This window comes from Podarcis vaucheri, assembly GCF_965113315.1.
Source record: "Podarcis vaucheri genome assembly, chromosome: 12".
In the NCBI taxonomy this organism is placed as follows: Eukaryota; Metazoa; Chordata; class Lepidosauria; order Squamata; family Lacertidae; genus Podarcis; species Podarcis vaucheri.
Genome location: NC_138750.1, coordinates 45,501,351 through 45,527,634, shown reverse-complemented (window position 1 = coordinate 45,527,634; position 26,284 = coordinate 45,501,351). Strand labels below are relative to the sequence as shown.

At 41.1% G+C, this 26,284-nt stretch overlaps 1 protein-coding gene and 1 long non-coding RNA gene across 3 annotated transcripts in view; both read left to right on the top strand.

Annotated features, from left to right (window-relative positions):
* The window catches only part of KIF5B (kinesin family member 5B), a 42,470-nt gene extending 30,215 nt beyond the window's left edge, over positions 1 to 12,255 (top strand). Inside the window, exons 15-26 of the mRNA XM_082193752.1 lie at positions 161 to 304; positions 1,106 to 1,294; positions 2,318 to 2,435; positions 2,851 to 2,912; positions 3,015 to 3,124; positions 3,721 to 3,822; positions 5,360 to 5,420; positions 5,506 to 5,577; positions 5,671 to 5,775; positions 6,666 to 6,882; positions 8,048 to 8,199; positions 9,791 to 12,255. Coding sequence (XP_082049878.1) covers positions 161 to 304; positions 1,106 to 1,294; positions 2,318 to 2,435; positions 2,851 to 2,912; positions 3,015 to 3,124; positions 3,721 to 3,822; positions 5,360 to 5,420; positions 5,506 to 5,577; positions 5,671 to 5,775; positions 6,666 to 6,882; positions 8,048 to 8,184 — 1,317 coding nt within the window. The 3' untranslated portion in view covers positions 8,185 to 8,199; positions 9,791 to 12,255. The remainder of the gene's footprint in view (positions 1 to 160; positions 305 to 1,105; positions 1,295 to 2,317; positions 2,436 to 2,850; positions 2,913 to 3,014; positions 3,125 to 3,720; positions 3,823 to 5,359; positions 5,421 to 5,505; positions 5,578 to 5,670; positions 5,776 to 6,665; positions 6,883 to 8,047; positions 8,200 to 9,790) is intronic.
* A 10,550-nt stretch (positions 12,256 to 22,805) lies between these two features.
* LOC309515398 lies at positions 22,806 to 26,057 on the top strand. Of its 2 annotated transcripts, none has more exons than XR_014212459.1 (3): positions 22,806 to 23,014; positions 24,204 to 24,309; positions 24,865 to 26,057. It is a non-coding gene; the product is annotated as an uncharacterized lncRNA (long non-coding RNA). The 2 variants fall into 2 exon arrangements; XR_014212460.1 differs by lacking the exon at positions 22,806 to 23,014 and adding an exon at positions 23,365 to 23,608.
* The last annotated feature ends 227 nt before the right edge of the window (positions 26,058 to 26,284 follow it).

The following is a 26,284-nucleotide window of genomic DNA, read 5'->3' as shown; positions in this document are numbered from 1 at the left end:
GGTTAAGGATATGCATTCTTCAACTTCTACTGATGTTCTTGAGATTGACAGATATCTTGGTTGACTCTGGTTATTTAAATTGTTTTCTGGGTAAGCATACACATATTCTTATTATTACTGGCGTATGTTATTTATTTGATCCATACTTCTCTCACTCCAGGTAACTTTAGCTAGTATAGATACAGAACTTCAGAAACTTAAAGAAATGACCAATCACCAGAAAAAACGAGCAACAGAAATGATGGCATCTCTTCTAAAAGATCTTGCAGAAATAGGAATTGCTGTGGGAAATAATGATGTGAAGGTAAGTTGAGCTATATTATATTCTCCTGAGATTTTTTTTTAAAAAATGTTATATAGGTAAATAAAGCATGTGCTTCCTTGTCCCTTCTGTACCATTCAAGAATTTAAAACAACCGTGACCGTGTCCGTGAGTGTTTGTTGTGGTATCTGGTGCTTACAATTACAGTATAAAGAATGGCTGTCATGGGCTCCTCTTCCCTAAAATTGTACTAACCTTGATTAACTTGCAAGCAGCTATTTGAAGCAGGGTATTTGGGAAAGATTGGGTGGGTGGGTTGCTTGGTTGGTTGCTTAGTTGTGGCAGCAGCAGTTTCTTTGAACCAGACTCCTCACAGGAACAGATTCCTGGAAGCATATAACTCGACTGCTGAGGGAGCTGCACTGGTTGCTGACTTGCTACTTGGTCTGGTTCAGGGTTCATGAACCCTTAAATAATTTGGCCCAAAGTACATTGAGAATCATTAAAAACCTGATTGGGCACTTCTGGTGGTTCTCCACACCCCATAGAGACTAAGCATTTAGTGTGTGGCAGGCCCTGCCCTGTGGAGCTCACTTCCTAGTTTGGCAAGAACTGCTGCTTTTTCTGTTTATACAGACCTTCACAATATGCAAAAATAGTGCACATTTGTTGTGACGGGGGGTGTCATTTTGTTACAATCCTAGTTTAAAGCAGATCTTTATACAGGTAAGTCAGCTAGCATGCACATAGAACTATTTGCTGAATAATATATTGAACTGTGAATGTGTCAAATGATTTTCTAATATTAAAAATGATTTGAACTAAAAACTTGTTCCTCCTCAGCAACCAGAAGGAACTGGCATGATAGATGAGGAATTCACAGTTGCAAGGCTCTACATCAGTAAAATGAAATCTGAAGTGAAAACTATGGTAAAACGGTGTAAGCAGTTAGAAAGTACACAGACAGAGAGCAATAAGAAAATGGAAGAAAATGAAAAAGAGCTAGCGGCCTGTCAGCTCCGTATCTCACAGGTAAATGAAATGGTTTGGCCCTGCCAGTTAATGTCATTTTTCTTCTTGATTCCAATCTTAGCTATGTGTTTTATAAGTAAGTAAAAGTGCACTTCTTAAATTATAATCATCACAAGTGGAACCTACATCAAAATGTACTGTTGTGAAGTGCTGTTGTTCAGAAATCCGTTCCATTCCCCCTTCCCTGTTTCCCTCCAGCAGTCAGTCCTCATGGAGCTATTCTTGAGGTTTTCCTAAACATTTTCTTGTACTTCTGCAAGCTCCCAAATCTCCTGATACCTCCCTCTTGTGTGTGAGCTATACCATTTTAGTTGGTGAAACAATGACTGTCACAGCCTGAACACTGGAAATAATAGGAATTGTTTTTGCTTGACCAATAAGCATTAGAGTGAAGTGATTAATATAAGCAGTTCACTTTGCTTTCATATATTTTCTACAATGTGCATGACTAATTTGGGCTACCAACATTTCAACAGCTTTTCAGGATGAGTTTTGAAATTTACATCTAGTGACTGGATGCTTATAGGTACTAGTTTTCCATCTTGGATGCAAAGGTTTGCTGATATAGTGGGTCTCATGCTTAGTATACAAAGGCAAGAGCTATATCAGATGCAAACTACTTCCAACACATGCAGTCAACTTCAAAACCACTGGTCAACTTCAAAAGGCAGCTAGAAGTCAAATGTGTCAGGAACCGGCTTTCATATTTTGGGCAATGTATAGGATTTTGCTACCATGTCAGCCCACATCATGTAAAGAACATTTACTCTTGAAACTTTTAATATCGAAGCAAGCTAGTTGTACCTTAAATGTTAGTTGAGATAGAGAAATTGATCAAACTTCATTATTTTGGAGAATGGGTGACTGCAGCTTGTGATATGCAGTTCCATATATAGTACTTCAGTATATGCTTCTACAGATATATATCCTAGTCTTGCCATGTAACTGTGAAGTTTACAAGCTGATTAAGTTTATTTTCACATGTAGCTTCTATAATTTCAATTCTTGTTTTCACCCTGAAAGCATGAAGCCAAGATCAAGTCACTTACAGAGTACCTTCAGAATGTGGAACAGAAGAAAAGACAGCTTGAAGAGTCTGTGGATTCGCTTAATGATGAGCTAGTCGAACTTCGAGCACAAGGTATTAATTGCTTTACTATATGCTTAATGTTTAAGGAGCATGAACTGTGAACTGGTCTTCAGCAAGCTGTTTGTCTCACACTTCTGTAATATGGGGAAGATACTAAGAAATATGCTGTGTATGTAAGGATTAAATGTACCTGTGAAATGTTTTGATCACTTATGAAAAGGGTTCTGTAAAAACGTTACATTGCTAAGTTACACTTGAGAGCTTCCTAGAGGCATCAACGTGGCCATAATTGGAATTGGGATACCTGACAAGATAGGTCACTGGTCTGATCCTGTACAGTTGTTATGTTCTTCTGTAAGGTGCATAATATTTTAGGTGTGGCATGCTATGGTCTTGCAACAGTCTGAGGTTGTGAATCCAGTAAATTTGTCTGTGTCCTCTAACTAAATGCTCTTTTCTTCACTAGAAAAAGTTCATGAAATGGAGAAGGAACATCTAAACAAGGTTCAAACAGCAAATGAAGTCAAGGCAAGTAAACTTTGGATATGTTTTAATCAATAATTCAAAAGTAGTTTCTTCAAAAATGCAATCACTTATGATGATGTAACATCAGAATATTTGGTTCTTTAGCAAGCTGTTGAGCAGCAGATTCAAAGTCACCGTGAGACTCATCAGAAGCAGATTAGCAGCCTCAGAGATGAGGTTGAGGCAAAGGAGAAACTAATTACTGAACTGCAAGAGTAAGTTTTGCAACTACTGCATGTGTCTTTGTGGGAGGGCAGAGAACAGCTTTTTCAAAAATAAACTTCTAACGGTGCAGTCCTTACTGTGTGTATTCAGAAGTAAATTGAATTCAGATTGACTTTCTCTCAGATAAATGGGTTTAGGATTGCAGCCTAAGTCTTATAAATGTGTTATTCACTTTCATTTATTTACATAAAAATCCAGCCTGTGTTCAGGCATGCAGTGTACCTTAGCAAGAATAGAAATATCCTTATTTTATGTAACTGTAAGCCTTGGTTCATGGCTCATTTTGCACCTTTCTTTCCTAATGAGATGGGAGCTTAATGTTAGTGCCAAAAATGTAAAATTCATTCCAGTATTGACATAGTGTTTTTAGAAAGGCTTTATTTTAAGGGTTTCTAAATTTGGCTATCAGTTCTAGAATTGTTTGTCAATTCTAATGGTACACTGTGGGTTCCAACAGAATTTTTAATCTGATCCCATCCCGGTCTAATGTGCATGTTTTGGCAACTAATAACATGTCACAAGATTGAAGTGCTGGTTTTGTGGAAATCTCTCACATCATAATTACATGTTTTTTATTCTGTGTTAGTCAAAATCAGAAGATGATGCTTGAGCAGGAACGACTCAGAATTGAACATGATAAACTGAAAGCTACCGATCAAGATAAAAGCAGGAAACTGCATGAACTAACGTAAGTAAGAACAATAATGTGGACAATCTGGTTGGTCAAATCAAACTTTGATGTGTGGACACAGTGTATTCATTCTGGCATACTGTTTTGAGCAGAAAGGTTCCATAATTTTTGCCTATGTAATTTACCTATGCATGAACATTAGCAACTTTTAGAAAGGTATTTTTAAAAAATAAAAGCTAATTAGGAAGTCTGATGCTACCCTGTATAGGAGTTCCCAACGACTGTAATAGCATCTGTTCTCAAAAATCAAGAGCTGTTAGATGCAGATTTGGATCTTAGATCAATATTTACTGAAATGAAATTGGAAGGATAGGATAGTCTAAAGTTTTAAATACGGACATGCTTGAAGCATAGAGGCTATATAAGTTGTATAATGCAATATCTGTCTTTCAAAATCCCATTAATCTTAGTATATAGACAGTTTATAGTATGCATTTGCAACATTCTGTATTTAGAAGTTGCTTTTCATAGTTTTCCCCTGTCCTGTGTAAAGATAGATGTAATATTGTGTTTGATGAGCTCAGCATATTAATAAATTATATATAAAGAGTTAGAGGAAGGAAGTGAAAGAGGCACATCTAATATTTACTCTCCACTTCCATGTTTATAAAGTGACCAAGAAGGTTAATTCCATTTCAGCCACTTTCACATGCTTTGCTCAGCATTAGAAGCATTCCCAAAACTAAAATAAAAGTTCATTTCCCCAATAAGCCTTCTTCCTCCTGAGCCAACAGGTTAGTTGGCTTTTACAAATGTACTCTTTGTTTGAAGCATAATTGGTCAGACAGTTTTGAATCACGTTACAAATATTTTTCATCTTACACGTATATCTTACACAATCACAACTTTGCACAGTTTGGGAGAGAAATAAGTAAATAAATAAATAAATAAATAAATGGAAAGCTGAGGAAACGCACACTCCATTTATTTATTTATTTACACACACACACACTTGCGCAAAGCTGTGATTGTGGGTTTATCTGGCTCTTGGAAAGTGGCACAAGGGCTTTGGCAGCAAAGATGGGCAGGCACTTCCTAGGCTTTGAGAAGGAGCTGATGTCTCTGGCAAGGCCCTCATGCCTCTTTCCTGAAGCCAATCAAGCAGCCCTCCATCGTGTGTGTGTGTGTGTGTGAGAGAGAGAGAGAGAGAGAGAGAGAGAGATTCAGGGGTTCTGGGCTTTACATGGTTTTGCATATATTCGTGGACCCCCAGAACTGAACCCTCACATAAGATGCAAGTTGCCTGCCTGTTACATTGTGCATTATCAACACCATATGTTAAAATACAGTGGGTATACTCTGTTCCTCTTTTGGTTGTGGCCTCCAAATTATTGAGATTTACCTCAACCCAGCTGGGCTTCAGAATGTGGGCAGAGATTGTTTGTCCAATTGAAGTTTTATTTTATAGTTCTGTTTTTAAAAGTGGAAGCAGCTGTCTATGTGTGATGTTTCATCCTTCTTAGATGCTTTGAACTATTCTACTTAGGGCTAGATACGGGGAGAATAGTAGGTAATACATTTTTGTTCACTTTAGGGTTATGCAAGATAGGCGAGAACAAGCAAGACAAGACTTGAAAGGCTTAGAAGAGACTGTGGTAAGCTAAATATTCAGAAAGTATCTTTCAGATTCTTGAATTTATCACCTAAAAATGCTACAGTTTGCCATCTTTCTGTTCCTAGGCAAAAGAACTTCAGACCCTGCACAATCTTAGGAAACTCTTCGTTCAAGATTTGGCTACCAGAGTTAAGAAGGTAATGCCCAGTTCTTCATTTTAGAAACTATTGCTATTTTTTGTGCTAATTCCTTGGGGATCGAAACTCAGATTGCCTATCTTATCGCCATAGAGTGCAGAGATTGACTCAGATGACACAGGGGGCAGTGCTGCCCAGAAACAGAAGATTTCCTTTCTTGAGAATAATCTTGAACAGCTCACAAAAGTCCACAAACAGGTAAACTGAAATATATTCTTATATCTGATCTATTTCCATGGCTTTATAAAAGTTTATCCATGCTGTACATACTGAAGTTCTTTGGCTCACAAGTTTTATCTCTTAAAGTTGCCACACGTTGCCCTATTCAAGTAAACGTGCTACTGAGTAAAAATCAAGAACTCTTTGGCCAAATTTAACTACCTTGATTGCCATGCTTTCTTTCATATGACTTGCCAACATCCTACTACATCTAATCATGCAGTAGAAGAGAGAAGAGGGCTAAAAAAGGTAAAGGACCCTTGACAGTTAAGTCCAGTCGCAAATGACTCTGGGGTTGCGGCGCTCATGTTGCTTTACTGGCCGAGGCAGCCGACGTTTGTTCGCAGACAGTTTTTCCAGGTCATGTGGGCAGCATGACTTAGCCGCTTCTAGCAAAACCAGAGCAGCGCACTGAAACATCTTTTACCTTCCCGCCGGAGCAGTACCTATTTATCTACTTGCACTTTGACATGCTTTCGAACTGCTAGGTTGGCAGGAGCTGGGACTGAGCAACGGGAGTTCACCCCGTCGCGGGGATTCAAACCGCCGACCTTCCGATCGGCAAGCCCTAGGCTCAGTGGTTTTAGACCACAGCGCCACTTGCGTCCCCAGAGAATCCCAAGGAAACATTGCAGCAATTAGTTGCACCCATGCCTCTCAAGGAGGCTATTACTATGGAAAATTTAGGTAGGGGTTAGCTCTGAGAAAATATTTTATTTTTATTCTGGATACTTTAACTTTACCTGGAATTCTTTGTTAGTTAAAGTGCTGTTCAAAGTAACTATGGAGTGAAAGGATTTGCAAAGGCTTTAATTCCCGCAGTCCAGATTTAACATAGCTCTATATGAAACATATATTTCTACCCACAGCTGGTACGTGATAATGCAGATCTTCGCTGTGAGCTTCCAAAACTGGAGAAACGACTTAGAGCTACAGCTGAGCGAGTTAAAGCTTTGGAGTCAGCGCTAAAGGAAGCCAAAGAGAATGCATCTCGTGATCGCAAACGTTACCAACAGGAAGTAGATCGTATTAAGGAAGCTGTGAGGTCAAAGAACATGATCAGAAAGGCACATTCTGCGCAGATTGGTTAGTAGATAAAATGGGAGCATTAACAGTGCTAGTTTGGTCCTGAATTCAATTATTGATCCCTTGTTCTTGGTTCACTTGGTGCTACACCTGGATCTTAGAATGTTGGTAGATCACTTGCATATCCATAAATTCTATTGATTTGTCCATTGACCAGATTATCTGAAGTTGTTACTTGTATAGTCTAGAAATTAGGACATTAGTTGCTTGAAGTAGTACAATTTAGGATTTAGATACTTCTGGAGTGCAAGCACATGTTACAACGAAACTTTCACAAGCTTAATATGTGAGGGTTGTTGATCCTGTTAGTATTGCACACTATAATAAGTTCTGTTATAGTTTTGTATATGCATATTCCACCTTTCAGAATAGAAATATTTCTACAGGTAAAATCAAAATACTTTAATCAAATCACTATGGAGCGGTATAAAAAAAAACAAATCAGGATGGTTACTACAGGAGATAAAATTTGTAACTTGTATTCTTGCACAGTTATGGAATGGGTATGATAGTTTCAGAATTTCATCATGGTTGGGTGTTTGTTATAGGTGCAAGAAATATTTATAGATCTAGGGTGGAATTCAGCATTATTATGAGCGTTCTATCCATGCAGACATGCAGCTTGCCAGCCAGGTTAATTCGCCACTCCTTCCCCAGTGCATTGTTTTAAAGGTTCTTCTGACCCCTCTGAGCAAATTGCAGGGGCACACAGTGGGAGGAGAGGGGTGGGAAAGTCCCATTGAGCAAGCAGGTATCCTTGCACAGGGCTTCTGCTGAAAGGGCGTGTTAGGTGATTCCTGCCCAGAGAACCCATTTTTTTAAGAAAACTTGCTTAGAAGGCAGTATAGTAAATATTAGTAACAATAAGAGTTTCAAAATCTTTGGCTCCTTAAAAGTGTTAACGAATTCATTGGCAAAAACTTACACTGATTTAAGTCTGCTTGGTCAAATGTATGAAATAACCATGATGCACAAAAAGTTTGTACGATAATAACTTTTTTTGGTCATTAAGTTACTACAAGACGATAAGTTTGCAGCAAAAACAACAAACATGCATATTCCTTTGGAAATAAAATAACAATGACGTATCAATAAACCAGCACAGCTGAACTGTTTAAAAACTTGACTTGGCTTTACCTTTAACATTTGCATTTGTTTCATGCAGCAAAACCTATTCGCCCTGGACAGCATCCAGCAGCTTCTCCAACTCATCCAAGTGCAATTCGTGGGGGAGGTGCTTTTACTCAAAACAGCCAGCCAGTGGCCCTACGTGGAGGTGGAGTGCGGCAGGAGAAGGCATGAATTTACATTATCAAGGTTGGCAGTTAACTATTCCGTTTAATATCCTGTCTTCAATTTAAAATGTTTGGTAGTTTCAAGGAAAATAGGGAATATGATTGTTTAAATACAGTATTGGATAAGAGTGCAGGTCCATATGAGTATTTGTGATTAGGGGCAACTTCAGTTGAACAAGTACACTGTGTGAAACTACCGTATTTTTCACTCCATAAGACACAATTTTTCTCCTAAAAGTAAGGGGAAATGTCTGTGTGTTTTGTGGAGCCAGTTCGTGGTCCCTGGAGCCGAATTGCCCAGGGGTGAAAAGCAGATTGTGCTTTTTCTTCTTTTTTTTAGAAAGAGGGAAGGGGGTATTGAAACGAAGCCACTGAGCAGCTGATCGGCAAGCGATCGGGATTAAGATAAGGCTGTGGGTAAAGGAGGCTGCGGGGGGGGGGTAAAGACAGCAAACTTTCAAGGAGAGGAGACAGGAATACTAAAACAAGCAATGAGAAGAGAAATTAGAAAAGGAGGAGCAAAAAACTGCTCCAGCCAAGGAAAAGACACTAAGGCAAACAAGAGGGAAGGGGGTGTTGAAACGAAGCTGCTGAGCAGCTGATTGGCAAGCGATCAGGAGGGAGATAAGGGACGCTAGCTATAAAGGAGGCTGCCTGGGAGTGGGGAGGTAAAAGCGCATGGATCCTCAGGATTTTTGCATTGGGTCACCCCAAATTCACCATCAGATCACATAGCATGTCCATGGCTATAGACTGCACCAAAAAAATCACGCATCCACTGTTTTGTGGGACCGCAATGGCGCAAAAATGTGGTTACAAAGCACGGATCCACATAGATCCTCTGGATTTTTGAATTGGGTCACCCCAAACTCACCGTCAAATCACATATCATGTATGTGGCCACAGCATGAACTACAAAAATCATACATCCACTGTTTCGTTCAGAATATTTTTTTTCTTGTTTTCCTCCTCTTAACAACTAGGTGTGTCTTATGGTCAGGTGTGGTGCGTCTTATGGAGCGTAAAATACAGTAATTAGTTCAGACACAGATAGGTTCCAGAATAGCTTACCATGTTCCACACATTGTGTCCCCCCGTCGTCGTCCCCCAGTTTGCCGTACCACAACTAAACAGCGTTTGCAGTTACCTGTCTGACCAGGATGGCTTTCAGTAAGTTATAAGGAAAGTTAAGGATAAGAGAGGAATACTTTAATTCAGTATTACTGGGGTAAATCCAGTTCAGCTGCCTCCAAATTAAAGTACATAAACTGAGGAACAAGCTAAAGAAAGACCAGAATTCATGGGTTTTAAGGAAGACAGAGTTGAGATTGGAAGATTAATTGCAAAAGAAATTGCAAAGAGTAAGACGTAAAGGTAGTGATAAATATAAGGGGTTGATTTAAAATGATTGCTAAACAAGTTAGCATTTAGAAAAACATTGATACCTTAATTCTGTATTAGATCTGGTACAGCATCTTCTACTGAAACTGTGGCACAAACTTAAATGGTGACTGGTTTTCAGTGAGTAAATGTAGATGAAAACAATTGTGTAAATCTCACAATTTTTAGAGTAAAATAAAATTATGAACATTTGTTTCTTTGGCTTTTTCTAGATGCTGAAAGCTACACAGCATGAAGAGGATTGGATATTGCGCAATGAGAGTCATTCCGTGACAGTGACGTCTATCTGTCTCTCCCTGGGGATTGTAGGATTATTTTTTTGAAAATTGTATAAACTTATACTGGTCTGTACAGCTCTCCTCATTCTACAAATTTGGCTAATTGACTCCAAACAAAACTAGGAAAAACTTTCTTCTTGGGAAATTGACGTGTAACTTAAAACGTAGCTCTTTTCATTACCTGATCTGTCTTTCACGTCTTAAATTTAGTCTGCACTGTGCCAAGTTGAATGTATGTTAAGCAACATCTTAGTTAAAATTTCCTAGCTTAATTTATGTATATTTAATGGTCTTAGGGATTGTGGAACAATGTTGAAGTAAAGTTTTAATTTTACCACTTTTAATAACACTACTTGACCCACTCTTGAATTAGAGCAGCACTGTACATTAAGTTTGCCTGGATGGCTGTATAGAGCATAAGACTAAAATTATGTGTACAGTTTGCAATTACTGAGGTGTGCTTATGACGACTGCCCTTAGGCACTGAAGTCTCTCAAAAAAACGTGGATTGGAAATTTTCCTTTTTTGACGAGGCTGCTTAACTGTTTGATTAAATCTGTTATCAGGTTAATGAGTTAATACTGTATAACAAGTAGTAAATGTAAGTTTACATGGAAAGACTTTGGCAATGACTTTTCATCTGTCCTGTTCCTGATTATACCCAGAATAGTGTGATGAGGTGAAAACATTCTGCTTCATCTTGATAAGCCTGTTAATTGGTCACCAGAACTGGATAAATTTGGTTAACTTTTCCAGTGAGAAATTGGGGCACTGTAGAACCCCTTGTATTATCAGTGCATCATATTTCATTCAAACCACAAATTTGACTTTAAGAGAATGAATTGATTGAATAAGTGGAACCAAGTGAATAAAGGGGGGAAAGAAAGTGCATAAAATGGCCAGAAATGTAGGATGGATATGGAAATTGTGCTACACTGAAACTGTACTGTAACTTATTTGTAAATCTAGAGTTCTGTAAATGTGTTTTTCTCTAACAATCCTGTTGGACATCATTATCATCATCATTACTTTTGCAAAGTTTTGAGACCAAGTTTAAAGTTTTGCCCCGCAAAAAGCACTTGAAACGACATGCCACAAAATTCAAAAGAACACCTTTGACAGGGAAGTTACTGTTTAATATTGTCCAAAGGCTTTGAAAGGTTTTCTCATTACAGTCACTTGACTGGTAGGAAGTGAAAGAAAATGCTTTCCAACAGTTGAGAGATTTTGAATAACTGCTTTTCCAGAGTAAGTTGATGCCAGTTTTATATTATACTGAAGTACATTCACAGGCACTTGCCGGGGGGCGGAGTAGGTTTTCTGTAGAACTTTATGACTACCTTTTGTACAAATTGAAATATTTGTATTAAGACGGAGCCTAGTAATAGAAAAAATTGACTGACACCCCCCCCCATACCTTAAGTTCTGATTAGTGTCTTTTTTAATGCATTTATTTTAGAGATGGGGGTTTTCTTTTCTTTTTTAATCAGCCAGACCCTTGTTAGTTTGGAATTGTCATAAGATAAACCTCTTTCTTTTGTGCTTGAATTAAACACTCCAAACTGAAAAGATGAAATAAGAGGGGACTTGTATAAAGGGAAAATGGTGGAGAAGGAATCTCTGTTAAGTGCTTGAAGTTGTGTTTTCAGTTGCATTGGCCTATGTCAGTTTCTCAACTATAGCCGTACAATTTCAGTCTGGATTCGGTTTACACAGTTCAATCTGGTTTCCTGGCAGTTACTCAAATGAAGCAGGATATTTTCTCATGGCTGTTTACGTTAGTTTCATTCCTGTAAGTAATGTATCACGGGTTTTGGTGCTGACATGGCTGTGTAATTAAACAGTTAAATAAACTGTAACTAGCATGTAGCTCAACATGTACATCCTTTTTATACCTAAGCTTTTTTATTTTAACCTTTTATGAAGTTTACCAAGAACTGCAACTTAAACTTTCAAAAGGACTCCTATGTTCTTTGGCTCTCCTATGGTAGGTTGCATGGACAGGACAATTTTTTGGTTTTGTAAATTTAGAATCTTCAATCTGCAATAGAATTTTAAATGTGTTACTGTTCCAATTTACAGTTCTTGAATTTTTATTCCTCTAGGCTATTTTTTAAAAAAATGGCTTAGCACAGGAATTGAATGACACATGAAAGAAGACTATTTATTCATGGAGATAAACTAAATTATTTGCATAACATTACTGATTAACTACTTTAAATTAGACCTGAAATGACAAGAGTCTGCCTGTGGCAAGGATCTGCCACTGAATAAACAGTTATGTATTCTCAATGCATGAGAATGCATTTAAGAATAACTGGTTTGGAGAAGATGCCATATAGTTTTAACTACCTGCATGCTGTAAATGTTTTTGTGTTTAAATAAAGAAAATCTTTGAATTTTAGTGAACTTCATTGAGACCGATATAACCTTTTAAGGTCGTAGCCATCGGATGATGACGTTTTTTCTACCTATGTATCTCCATATATTGTACTGAGGTTCTATACTGAGAGTGAGCATTTTGGAAGGGGGCTTCATCAGTCAGCTCACAATTTTCCCATTAAAGGCCAGTTTATACACTATGGGTTTTTCCCCATAGGAAGAAGGACTCAACCTTAGATGTCTGTGTATACCATTTCAACATGGATACATCCCACCCTTGCAAGCTGCCTGGGTAATAATGTGTTGCATGGATACTTCATATGGATGTCAACCTGAAACTCAGTCCTTGTCCCTTCCATGTGCATGCCCAGATCATGCGTGAACCAGCTGGGGAAGTGAAGTCCTACATTCTTAATCTCATCTTGCCAGTGTAATAGTTGCATTTAAATATCCTTTATTTTTATAATTAAAAAGTCAGCCTTAGGCCTGATTAAGACCTTACACAAGTCAGCTTAGATAGCCTTGTCAGAATAGCTTGAAGGGGAGTAATGTAGATTGCTGTAGAAGCAGCGCGCTTTTGGCTGGCTTTGGTGTCCTACTTTTTTTACTTAGGAAAGCTGACTTCCACACCAAGAAAAAACCTATGCTTTGTTTGCTAGTCAACCTGTACATTTTAGTGTGTACCCTTCTTCCAAGTGTATCCAAATGTGTTTAAACCTCATTTCCAGATAATGTGGTAGAACTGATGGCTTACATCTTAACCAACTGGCTGGGTGAACAGAAATGAATTCATCTAAAAATATTTGCCACTAGGGGGTGCAACAATCACTTCTATTAACAGTCTGGAAATCTTTGAGCCTAATTTACTGAAAAGCAGGAAGGTGAGGAATGGCAGCATAAATGTTGCTTTCTACTTCAGTGTGAAGAGAAACCGGCCTGAAGACATGCATTTTATAATGTGCAAATGGTCAGAGATCAGATGCTTCAGGAATCTTTTGGTGTCTTACACTCAGAGCTGGCCATTTGCACATCACAAGGACATGCCTGCAATTGTTCTTTGCTCCTTGCAAAGTAAGGTGGGAGGTGATTTTTTGCAGTCACTTCTGTTTTAGGGTTTCATTTTCTTAATTTTAGGTTCAAAAAAAGAGGGGTCTTATACATGGAGGCATCTTGTTCATGGAAAAATACGGTAAATTTTGTTTCACTGTGATTAAAAAGTGTAGTTTTGCTAACAGTTTGGATTTCCGAAGCAATTTGGACTTTTAAAAAAAGCAGATAATGGGTCCACGAAAAGCTGAAGTATTTCCCCTCCAAGGTTGCCAAAAGGAGAAAATGCTGGGGAGAGGGAGAATTGTTTTGTAACCGATAAGTCTAGCTTCTAATTGGAGGGAATTATATCACCAGGGCTATTCAATCACAGCACCCCAGCTCTGCTACCTTTTGTATTTTGCATGCTGATTGCAGCATCTGGGCTTGACGAGGCAGATGACCCTCACCTGTTCCAAGCCTCCTCCAGCTGAGGAATCACACACCACCTCCCAAAGCTAGTGAGCTCCACCTAGCCAGCTAGAGAGATGGGCTCTGGGCCCTTGCCTGCCTCAGCCTCCTGGAGCATCACTTCTGCTGCTCCCTACACCTTGGAGCCTGCTGTGTTTGTGGATAGAGGGGCCCCTCTGACTCTGCTGATGGGGTCTGCTGCTCTGGTTCCTGTGCATTTACCCCCATCCTCTGTCACCCTGTGAGTACTTCCTTCCCCATCCCCTGCTTTGCCCAGTGTGTCCCAGTCATGTTTACAACCCCCGCTAGGATCTTCCTCCTCCCTGTCGACCTGGAGTGATTTACCATATTTTTCTGTGTATAAGACGATGCTTTTTGCTATAAAAATTAGGCAAAAATTGGGTGTCATCTTATACATGGATAGTGAATGCAGAGGGGGGACATGTGATTAATGGCAGCAGCAAGCAGGAGATTGGCAGCGGCGATTGAGCGGGTGATTGGTAGCTGTGGCAAGGCCAGCTGGCGATTGGCTGTGGCAGTTGGGCAGGCGATTGGCGGCTGTGGCAAGTGGGTGGGAGGGCTATTGCTGGCGGTTAGCGGGCAGACAATTGGCTGTGGCAAGCGATCGGCAGTAGTGGGCAGGTGAGTGAGTGTTTGCCAGAAGTGACCTCCCCCCCCCCCAGCTAATCAATTTCTTAATTTTGGGTTTGAAAAAATAAGGGTCTTATACATGGGGGCATCTTATACACAGAAAAATACGGTAGGTAAAATCAATAACAAAAGGCTAGTCCCTACCCACAGTTTTATAGTCTAGATTAGAACATACCACACAAAAGGAAATTGGGATGAGAAGGGAAAAGAAAAACGAGCAAACTCAGGCAGCCATTCTTGAAGTTATGTATTTCTTATATTGACCAGTTCAAACTGAGACAGTTGAAGGATTGTAGGAGCCCAACAGAGCTAGTCTTTTAGCAGAGCTAATGAAATTTCCCTAAGATCCGTATTGTACATGTTAGCCAAAGTGCCTCAAGAGGCATCTGGCATGTTTTATTGATTATAATAACTTATCTGGAAGCAGGTCTTTGTAACCATAGAAACAGAATTTTCTTTAATGCTGGCAGCATCTTTGGGGAAAGTAGTCAAAGAAGGAGCAAGCTGATTAAATTATTTAAGAACTAAAAAGCATTTCTTTCGTGGCCGCCTCTCTTCTAATTGGAGACGGTAAATAATGGATGGGAACAAAACACTGAGCCTTGCAAACTGCTAAACTTCCTCCAAAAGACCTTGAAAGTCCCTCAGTTGTGCTAGATCTTTAGAATACTATCTCTAGGCTACAGCAGAAGCCTGTAGTCAAGGTGAGCAGAGGTGTCCAGTTCCCTTCCCTTTTGGGATACGGCTGCAGTACCCGTAATAATAGCATGGCAGATAAGAAAAAAAGCAGCTGAGGCTTTTCCTGGCATGCTAATGCTATGGCGGGGAACACAATGCCTTCCTTCCACGCCTGTTGTGGTGTGTAAACTTAATACTCTGGGTTGTTTCTAATGCAATCATCCTATTAGTGCAATGACTTTGGCCTGCAGAATGGGATGTCTTCTTCCTCTCCATCTCCATGTGACTTCCCATATGCTCTGGAGGAATGAAGGAACCCTTGAGCAGATTTGGGGGGAGGCAGACACTTGGGGACAGGAGAGCAAGTCCCATTGTGCAAGCAGAATATGTTGCTCTAATGGGACAGCTCTGTTGGATATCGCCCTCTGATTCTGCCAACCGCTGACTTTGCTTCTACTGTGGGTCTCGTTCAGAGACGGATGCCAAAACTGAGCAAAAATGTGTGTCAATTAAGTAGCAGCTGTTCTGCTTGCTTCATATTGGAAATTGGCACTTGTGACCAAAAGGAAGCATAACACAACTTGCAGGGCAGTGCTGTCTAATATTTTATTCATTTAGCATTATTGTATCCCAGTCTTAATTAAAATGCAGTGGGCCTGCCACTTATACAGAGGTTCTGTTATGTTGGGGGGGGAGGGGTTCCTATGCAAAATTGTTCAAAGTCAGGAACCCCAGAACTGTCCCCCCACCCCAGTGGAGGGCTGCTTACCAGAGTCTGGGAAGGTTGTGGGAGGGCTCTGGGAACTGCAACCTTCCCAGACCCCCAGTAAGCAAGGCAGTGCCTTCCTTGCCGGCTTCTGGGACACTCACAGAGCCCTTGCACCTCTTTCCTAGAGGCTGGTAAGGAAGGCACCACTGAGCTTTTTTTTTTTTTTTTGCACTGGGTGGTGCAAGGGGTCTGGGACGCTGCCAGATGAAATTATTAGAACATTGAATTCCACCCCAAATATGTCAGTGCATATTGATGTCTTAGGAAAATGTTCAGTCAATATTCCTGCTATTTGGAAAACTCTTACTAAGTGGACGTTCTAAATAAATGTATTGTACTTCAAACCATGGGAATACACACACACCCCAGATTGCTGATACATCCCATTGTGTGTGGATGGTACTGTTTTGGCCATATGAGTACTGGCACGCCGAGAACTTACATATATAAATATATTTGTGTCAGCCATTGCATTTTTGTTTGCTGAAACATTGGGACGTGCTAGTTTCTGCACAAAGATGGCATGTCACATGTTTTTTTCTTGCTCTGCATTGAGGAGTTTACACTACATCGTCAATGCATAGCAAACATCCTTTCCAGACACAACTAGCGTGACACATTTCAGCTGCTTGTTAGTTTCAGGCTTTCTGTATCTCGCCGCATTGATCTGTCTCTCTCTATGTGTGGTTAAATGACAAAATCAAATGAGCCACTGTGCCCTGCATGGTGACTGAAGGCCAGTCCTGCTGCCCCAACAGCATCACCCCTTGAAGGGAATGAGCACAATGGAATATAGTGGAACAGCCACTCAAGCATGTTAATCTTTGCATCAGGTCACTGAATGGAAACAAGGCAAGCATTGTTCCTCTAGGGGACAAGAGGAGCTTGGAGAGAAATGCAAGGAATAAAGATCAAAACCAAATCATGCCCACTTGGGAGAGGTGGCAGAAAGGAAAATAGCATGCATTTTTCTGTGTGGTTTTTTTAAAATATAAAAAATTTTCCTGAGGGTTGTACAGCTCTTGCACTACGGTACTGGAATGTATTACTGGAGCGCATAAAAAGCCATTTGTTGATATTTTCTGTGTACCCATTTGCAGAAGTAAGCGGCTGCTCATCAATGCCTCTTGGCATTGTCTGGAGGAATTAGCTATGCGCTAATTCACACTACTAAGGAGTTAACAATTAACTGCACGGCTGCTGCTTTACTAGTAATTCACCATGTGCAAGTTTAGGGCTGTGGCACATTGGAACATGTGGTGTGTAGCTCAGTGAACTAGCATTCAGTGCAATATTGATTATGAACTTGAGGCTCCATGTATTAAGGGGTATGATTTGCTTCCTTGATTTTCTGTCTGACACAGTGGCACCAGCCTAGGGTGGGTCTGCATATGTGTGCATTTTTAAAAATGCTAATAGAGATGATGGTCAGAATAACCTTTAATTGCTACTGTGAGGGATTAGATAAAGAAAGTACTTTGACCCAGTATTGCTAGTTCAGCTTCCTTGTAGGCAGGATCTTTCTCCCACATCAATATGCTGAAATTGATAGTACACTCCTATGTATATCTGCTCATAAGTTGACTGTGTATAAGACTGTGACCTACGTGACTTAAATATGTGAAAAATGCAACTTCTGCACTTTCATTGTAAAGTATTCTAATTTTCAAGGTACATTTCCAAAAGAAGTATGATGGAAGTTGTGAGTAGGGTGTTGGAAGGAGGTGATGTTTATTGTTAGAAAAGGAAAAGAACAACAAAAGTTGGTGTGCATTGTTCCAAAAAGCCCAGAATATGCTTTCTTCTATGCATGTGCTGTTAAATCAGTAATATTTTGGTTGGCAAACCATAACACATGTCCACAAATTATTCTAATGTAGGGCTGGCTAATCTCTGGTCCTCTTAATGTTGCTGAACTCCAGCTCCCACCAGCCCCCAGACAGCATAGATAATGGTCAGGAATGAAGTTCCTTTAACCGCGCAAAACTTAGAACATCTGACCATAGACTTGTGGCAACTAAAATATAATGTTCACCTATATGCACAACACTTTCCTGTCTTAAAATCAACACAAGGAGACGCCAACAGAAGTGGAAGGAGGCAGGAGTAAAAGGGGCAGAAGTATGTAATTATTTCAGCTTACGGATAGCCTGTTGTAACTAAGCCAAAGGATGCTGCCTTGTGCCAGAAGCTTTCACAAAAACGCATCTCTTGATTCATGGGTAGGCAAACTAAGGCTCCGGGGCCGGATCCGGCCCAATTGCCTTCTAAATCCGGCCCACGGACAGTTGGGGAATCAGCGTGTTTTTACATGAGTAGAATGTGTCCTTTTATTTAAAATGCATTTCTGGGTTATTTGTGGAGCATAGAAATTTGTTTATTCCCCCCCCCAAAAAAAATAGTCCTCCCCCCAAGGTCTGAGGGACAGTGGACCGGCCCCCTGCTGAAAAAGTTTGCAGACCCCCCTGACTTGATTTGTAAGCACAGCCATGCAAAACTAAAACAAACCATTGCAGCCAAATATCTGGTCTTACCCATTTTTTAAAAAACTTTCATAGTTTGTGTTATATCCCTGTGGGGTCAATTGTTAATATTTTTTATTAAATTTGTATATACTTGCAGGTCTCAGAGTTTGTGATGATTCTGCAAGGTAGATTGACATTTTTCATTGAATTGGCTAGGTAACCTTAAAGCCTCTGAGCGTAAAGCACATTCTTTGTAAACTTAAACCAAAAAACCCCCCACATTGGGCTGGATCAAACCAAGTTGCACTGGGGTCCCATTGAAGTCATTGTGAAACATTTGCTGTGTGACTAACCCTCTGCTGGACTCTTAGAATTGTACAGTTGGAAGTGCTCTGAATTTAAAAATGACATAGATAGTATGAAAATTGCTTAACTACAAATAAGTGTGCTTGTAATAGGAGCTTTGATGTACCTGGTTTCAGCAGACAAAGGATGAACACGCAGTAAAATTGGAAGCATACTCTTGGCCTGAAATTTTTGCCTTGCGCTAAATTTGTATTGTATTTTAAAATCCCACCACATGGGGGAGCAGTTCATCAGTAACAAGATCTGACCAGCTTGGCAGGGAGTGGAATGTCCTGCTATTGGCTTATTCTGTGCTGCGCAAGAATCAAGTTCTGCAGACTCTTGAAATTCTACTTCAGCTTTGCACTGGATTGCCATATCCTGTTGATTCTCTGTTGCATGTAATGATGAATACTTTGTGCTCATTGACTATATAGCCACATCTTGAACTACTAGGGACCAACTTGCAATCAGTCTTTAAAACCAGCAAAACTAGCATTCAAAACATAAAATTGAAAAGTGCACATTTGATTTAATAGATTCCCATGTTCCTGTGTGTAGTGATTCAATAGCCTGTGAATATGTGTTTGTGACAGGGACGCAGGTGGTGCTGTGGTCTAAACCACAGAGCCTAGGGTTTGCCGATCAGAAGGTTGGCGGTTCAAATCCCCGCTACAGGGTGAGCTCCCGTTGCTCGGTCCCTGCTCCTGCCCACCTAGCAGTTCGAAAGCACGTCAGAGTGCAAGTAGATAAATAGGTAGCGCTCCGGCGGGAAGGTAAACAGTGTTTCCGTGTGCTGTTCTGGTTGGCCAGAAGTGGCTTAGTCATGCAGGCCACATGACCCGGAAGCTGTACGAGGGCTCCCTCGGCCAGTAAAGCGAGATTAGCGCTGCAACCCCAGACTTGTCTGCGACTGGACCTAACAGTCAGGGGTCCCTTTACCTTTAAGGGGGCTGTGAATAAGTGTCTGGACAAGAGGCCTGTGTGTGACAAGGGGGAAGAAGAAGAAGAAGAATAGTAGTAGTAGTAGTAGTAGTAGTAGTAGTAGTAGTAGTAGTAGTAGTTTTGGATTTGATATCCCACTTTATCATTACCCAATGGAGCCTAAAAGTGGCTAACGTTCTCCTTTCCCTTCCTCCCCCACAACAAACACTCTGTGAGATGAGTGAGACTGAGAGACTTCAGAGAAGTGTGACTGGCCCAAGGTCACCCAGCAGCTGCATGTGGAGGAGCGGAGACGCGAACCCGGTTCCCCAGATAACAAGACTACCGCTCTTAACCACTACACCACACTACCTCTCCCACCACACTGGGAAAGTGTTTGGGCACCCTATACATACTTTATTTAGGAAGGCTAGTGATTTTGTCTTCTCAACTGTCTATAGATAAGTGAAGGAATGCATACTAGGAAAATTAAGACAGATGAATGGATAAAACTTTGTTGACAATGGAGCTCTGAGAGTATACTTAGTGCTGCATTCAGAATACCTTCTGAGTGCCAACATGAAAATAGAGATTTATTTAAAGGCCAGAGCATCTCAGTCCTGCATGCTTGTGGACCTCTCCTGCCTCTGTGCCTACACAAGCACGAATGATATTTTCTGTGAAGTTCATTATTATTTGTTTGCTCAGGGGCATGAAAAAAATTGCAACCCTCTTTACATATTTAGATCTGTTTTTCCTTCACAGATAGGGGAAAGATGGTTGTGTGGTTGCAGCAAGCTAAATGCCACGTGGCTTTTGCCTAGGTAGGGTGTTTTTTAACACAATGCAAACATTGTTCTAAGAATGCCCAATTAGGGTATTTTCTGCTTGAGTGGGGTTTTGAGGTTTCCTGCATCAAAGCCCAACATCCTTCTCTGTTGCACTGCACTAAATGCCTTCCATAGTGGTCGTTTTCAATCACTTACACCCGCCTGTTGCTGTACTAGATGCCATATAAAAGCTAGGAAACGTTGCCCTACCTGCAGACGTAGAATTTAGTAAATACAACACACAAGGAAAAGCAGTTTGGGGAAGGGGGAAGAAAGGAGAGTATGAAAAAAAAAATGCATGATGCAATAGTATGGCTGCAGTGTTTCTAAAGGAACATGCTGCTGTAAAATTTGGCTGACTCAGCAATCACTGTATCCTACCCTTTTTGCAGCACAACTTGCAGGATAAGGTCACTAGGTTACATCGACACAGCTATAGCTGGTCAGATATGTGCTTAGTGTTCCTTTAGCCACAAAAATAAAAAGTTCATTAGGTAGCACTTGGGGACACATAATTCTTAGTTTTTATACTGGTTTTCTTTGTGTATACAGTATATGTTATCTCGGTAATCCTTCTAACAACCTTTTAAGATAGACCAGTGTGCTAACTAACAGTTCATCCTTGAATATATGGCACACCCATGCCTCTATATTTTTCTTTACTTTGCAGAAAGAGAGACTCTCTTTTGAGGCTGAGTGAGAGAGAGTGGCTTGTCTGGTACATTCATGTCTGAGCTTAAATTTGAGTCATGGACTTCACAGCTGACAGCTCACACGGTGCTACACGACCCTAAGATGTTTACTCAAAAACATCCCATTGCATTGAATGGAAATGCTCTCAAAGAAGCATGTTTAGGCTTACAGCCATGCAGTGCAACCATCACCATACCTACTGAGTTCAGTGGCATTTACTCCTGTGTAAGTGGGTTAGGACTGCAGCCTTAGTTGTTGCTCTGCATCTGCTCATGTACTTGGTACCATTTTTCATATCCGTCAACCTCTGATTGCTGTTCCCTCAAGTTCTGCTACGTAACTGGAGAATATGCACAGTTCAGATATACATACACCTAGTCTCAATGCAGCCTTTTTGCTGGACAGATTCAGGTTATATGTGATTTTGTTGTCCAAAAAGAAAAAAATGGAAAGGAGATAAATGCAGATTAGAGAATACAATTTCTATTTTAGCATAAATCCATAGTTATTTAGATGTCCCGTTTCTCCCTCTCTCTGCCTTCCTCAAATTTGTTCCACAGTCTCAGATAACGTGTAGCTCAAATGAGGTTACCCTTGACCATTTCACAGCTGCACAAAAGTTGAGTAAGAGGTTACACAAAAGGAAAGGAAAACTGAAGGGGAGAGTTCATCTTGGTTTAAAATGGTTTCAGGCAAGAATGCTAGTGCTCTCTCATTGTGACCGGGCGATGCAGATTGTGCCTCAGGTGGCAGATTGTGGGGTGCCATCATCAATTAGGAAACTGTCAATTCCTTAATTTATTTTCATCATCTGGATTTTCCTCCTCTGGCACAAAAAGGCATTGGTTTATAAGTCCTTGAGAGTCCTAAAGACAAGTTGCAATAAGCTATCTAATCAGGATGTTGATGGTTCCCAAGGTGTTATCTGTGGGCACAGCCTAAACCACTGTTGTCTCCCCCAGAGCAGCAAGAGCACTTGTATGCTATAAGATTTTTCCCCCATGGCAAAGGCTTGTGCATATTCCAGGGCAGGCACCTTTGCAAGCCTTTCTACATCATCCCTTCCCACTCATGACGAAGCTGTGTACAGGCCCAGGGACAAAAGGGAAGTAATTTTAATTGCACAAGGGATCACAAGGAACTCCAGGGAATGGGGCAATTATTTTCACAAGCTTTTTGAGTCAGGGAGGTGCATGTGCTTTTGACAGATGGCATGGCTGTGATTCATAAGGAATGCTCTCTTGCCCTCTGGTGCAATGTCCATCCAAAACAAATGCGCCTGACAGTGGGATTGTTCTCTGGATCTGCTCACTGTCACAATGTGCATACTTGTCATCCTTTGTACAGCAAAACTGTTTGGGCTGTGTTGTAAGAGCTGGGCTGGCCTATAGGATTGTTTTGCTTTGCTTTACTGTACCTTGACATATAAAAGTGCTGATACTTCTTTTCTACTTGGCTGTTTCTCAACTATTCTGGAGGCTTGACCACTTTGCTAGGTCTAGGATCCAGCATCGGGACTCCACTGCCTTCATCGCCTTCCACCAAGGAATGAGCCTGTTTTCTGCTTGGGGGTACTCTACAGCCTGATTGGCATAGGTGGCATGTATGGGGTGGGCAACGGACTTGTGTATTGGGGTACCACGTCCTTTAAAGACTGATTCGATCTCCAATTATATTACTTAGCTTCAAGCCTCTTTTTATTTATGTCCCGTTTTGTCTACAGGGCTCTGATCACATACATTGTCTTTGTCTTTGTCATCATTATTGCTGTCTTCTTTCAGTAATTACCTCAAGTGCTTTAAATGCGACACCCTTGATGCCTCCCATCCAGACACTAACACTCCCAGGTCATTCTTTTGGTGCCTTCTCTACTTAGGCACAGGTTCAGTCATTGAAGGGAAACCATACTTCCTCATGGGGTTTGGTAAGTGATGATTAACTTCAAAGCATGAGCATTTTGCTGTTACTCTTCAAACATGTATTTATTTACATGCCCCTTTTTCAACAGTGAACTGTGGCCAAAGCGGCTTACAATAAACATTCAAGATACAGAGCATTGAGATGGAGGAGAGTCGATGTACAAATCAGTAAAACCAAAATGACAAAAAACACACACCCAAACCCCACAAATTTAGCAAATGTAGAATAAATTCAGTGTTGTAAAGGGAACCAGACTTCAATACAAAGCAAAGCATACCAGAGTCTGGTATGACTGCACTCCAAGGAGCCTCAGTCACCTGGCTTAAGTTCAGTTCTGCAGTTCAGCAGGCTAGATGGCATTCAGCTGACTCTCACAAGGCAGCTGCAGGGGATGATGACAGCAGCAGAAAGGAAATGCTGGGGACGGCAGTGATGGGAAGGCCTCTTCGCCTGCTACTGGGAAATTCCACCTGCTGGGGCAGGTCTTACTGAACAAGGTCGTCTCACTAGGTTGGGTGACATACAGCAAGCACCTACATCTCTCCCCCAGAGGAGACCAGCAGCACCAAAAGGGAAATGTCCTTGGAGGGCTATGATGGTAAGTCCTCTTCCCCAGCCACCTAGCATTGCGCGTGCTTTGAATGCAAGAGGCTTCAGCCTTAAATCCCTGGCTGTATCTTCAAGTATGACTGAGAGAATCCTTGCCTTTGGAAAGAGCCACTGACCGTTAGTGTCAACATTACTGAGCTAGATGGACCAATGGCAAGGCAGATTCCTATGTTTCTGTGTGTGTTGTTTCAATAGCATGTGAATATGTGTTTGTGAGAAATCCAGCTCATTCATTTCTAAGCTCTTGTCCCTGTTTTCCATTCCCTGTTGTGTCTAAGCAATGTTCTTAACCTTCCCTTTGGCCAGGGGCATAGGAGCCAAGGCTTGAGGTCCCTTTGCACACACCCCACCAATAAAATATTTGAGGGGGCCGCTCCCCAAGTTTATGGGCATTGACATTAAAATTATGTGCATGCACCATGTCTTGTGATTGAACATGTGGAGTGAGGCTTACCTGCCCCCCATATTTTATTCAAGTTGGCACCTCTGGCCAGGGTGGGGAACCTTAGGCCTAGAAGCCAGGTGTGGCCCTCTGGGCCCCTCTCCGGGCCATTCTCTCATTGACCTTGCTTTGCTTGCTTAAGGGTTTTTGCCTGTCTGGATTGTGTCCTTGAACTCTGATGATGTCTCTAGCTTGCCTGCATATTAGACAAGAAAGGGCTGTGAATATGTGCAGCCTCCTGTGCAAAGGTAAAATTAGGGTAAAAAAGGTTGTGCAGAATGCAATGTGGACCTCCATCTGTCCTCCTGTCTTAGGCAAGGCAGCTGCCCTTTAGTCCAACAATCCTTGCGTTCTCCATATCAAAACTAGGGGCTGAGAAATCCCCCTTAGCTACTCAAAGAGATGAGTTTTGATGGTCCCAAGTCACCTTCAGCTGTACACTTGCTGGTTTGCTGAAAGAGGGAATTAGGTGATTAGAATTACAATGCCGGCATGGAATTGTTCACCGGGGTATTTCTGAGTTCATTGAGGGAGTGAACTATTTAGAAGAGTCTACTATAGCAACGCGTTATCTGTGTATTGCTACATGTATTATAACTGCCTCATAATTTCATCTGATAGCGGCTGCTTCCTGTATTCCTGAGCATTAGTAAAATAAATTTTAACAAATTGCTGGCAAAAATCCAGCTCGGGTGTGTTCTACCATTTGGAAATTGCCGCAAGCAGCTATTGACCTACAGTCTAGCACTAGACTGGTGTGCAGTAAATGCCACTCAATAATTCCACTGCCTGGCTAATTCCAGGGGATCATGACTTGCCTGCTTCTGAAAGGCTCGTGGTGGATGAAGAAGTCTGAACTGGCCCTGTGGTGTCTTTGCGCTCTGGTTTCGTTCCAAACTCTTAGCGGGGATAACAAGAACCTCCTGGGCACAGCTGCTTGTCATTCTTCTCATATTTGACTGAAGCTCTGTTGGCACGTTTCTGGTTCATCGGCTCAAGAAAGTCATGTGTCTTGTCTTTGTGGTCCATGTTTAATGGGGGCAGGTATTCCACTCTGGGGAAGGACACGAGGATGCGTCACAGGGCCTGCTTTAAACACCCCAAGCTGGCCACTGCTTTTGGAGGACCTTGCCCAGTGTTGAAGTAAGATTCAGCAGCTGATGGGGCTGATATTTATATGTGGCTCTGCGGAGGGGAACATCTTGAACGTTGCCTTAGGCAGCCACAAGTCTTGGGCCAGCCCTGGTGCAAGAACAGGGCTCTTCTGTAGAGAAAATGGAGGAGGGGCTAATTGACAGCATACTATTGCAGTCCTGCTGTTGATGTTTTGTTGCGTTCTTCATTGTTGTGAGTGTTTTTAGAGGGGAGGGGGACTTTGCATTTGCGTTGGTTTTACTATGAATTGAGAGCCAGCTCGTGTGTGGATCTTAAGATGAAAGAGTGGGGTAGAATTGTTTTAAATAATGACAGTTCAAAGGGTGTACATTTGTTCTCTTATGGGTATAATACAGAAACAGGAAGAAAGGCTAAAGGACAGAAACGACATGGATCTCACCTTGCAAATCTGCAGATAAGGCTGGCAAAATGCTAAAACCACAAGCCACTTGGTAGAGGAAGCAAAACATGACACCTCCTCACAATGTGATTCTCATTCAGCCCCCAGTCATATAAATGCTTGTGTGTCCCTTTAGAATCCTTGGCTACAGGGCGGCTTCAGTCCTCAAAACCTGATGTCAGAGCCTCTAACAAACCAGTTGTGCTAACAGCTGCAAGATTTGAGACCATGGTGAGGAGCACATTAAATCCCTTTTTAATAAGCTCCTTATTAAAGTGCAAACATATTACTTATTCTTTCTGATGTAATGGATGTTTTATTCCTAGTGGATTTTGCAACCAGCCCTAGCAACACTTATGTTTTTGCTCTCTTGTGCTTTTTTTGTGGACTGGGTCAGAGGGGTTTTGTTTATTTTTTCTTATTATTATTTTTGCCTCTGAACAAAAAATGCTCAAGCACTTATCTCATTGCCTTGTTTTCCTTCCTTGAGATCAGAAGAAAGTTATCTCATTTATGCATGTGCCCAGGGCCTTGGAATTAAAAAGAAGTTTTTGTTGTCTCTGAGAGAGCTGCCATCATCCATTTCCAGGGTTATTCAATAAGTGTGTGGATATATTAATCCCCCACAGGCATACACTGAAGCATCCAAGACATGGGCCTCATTATTT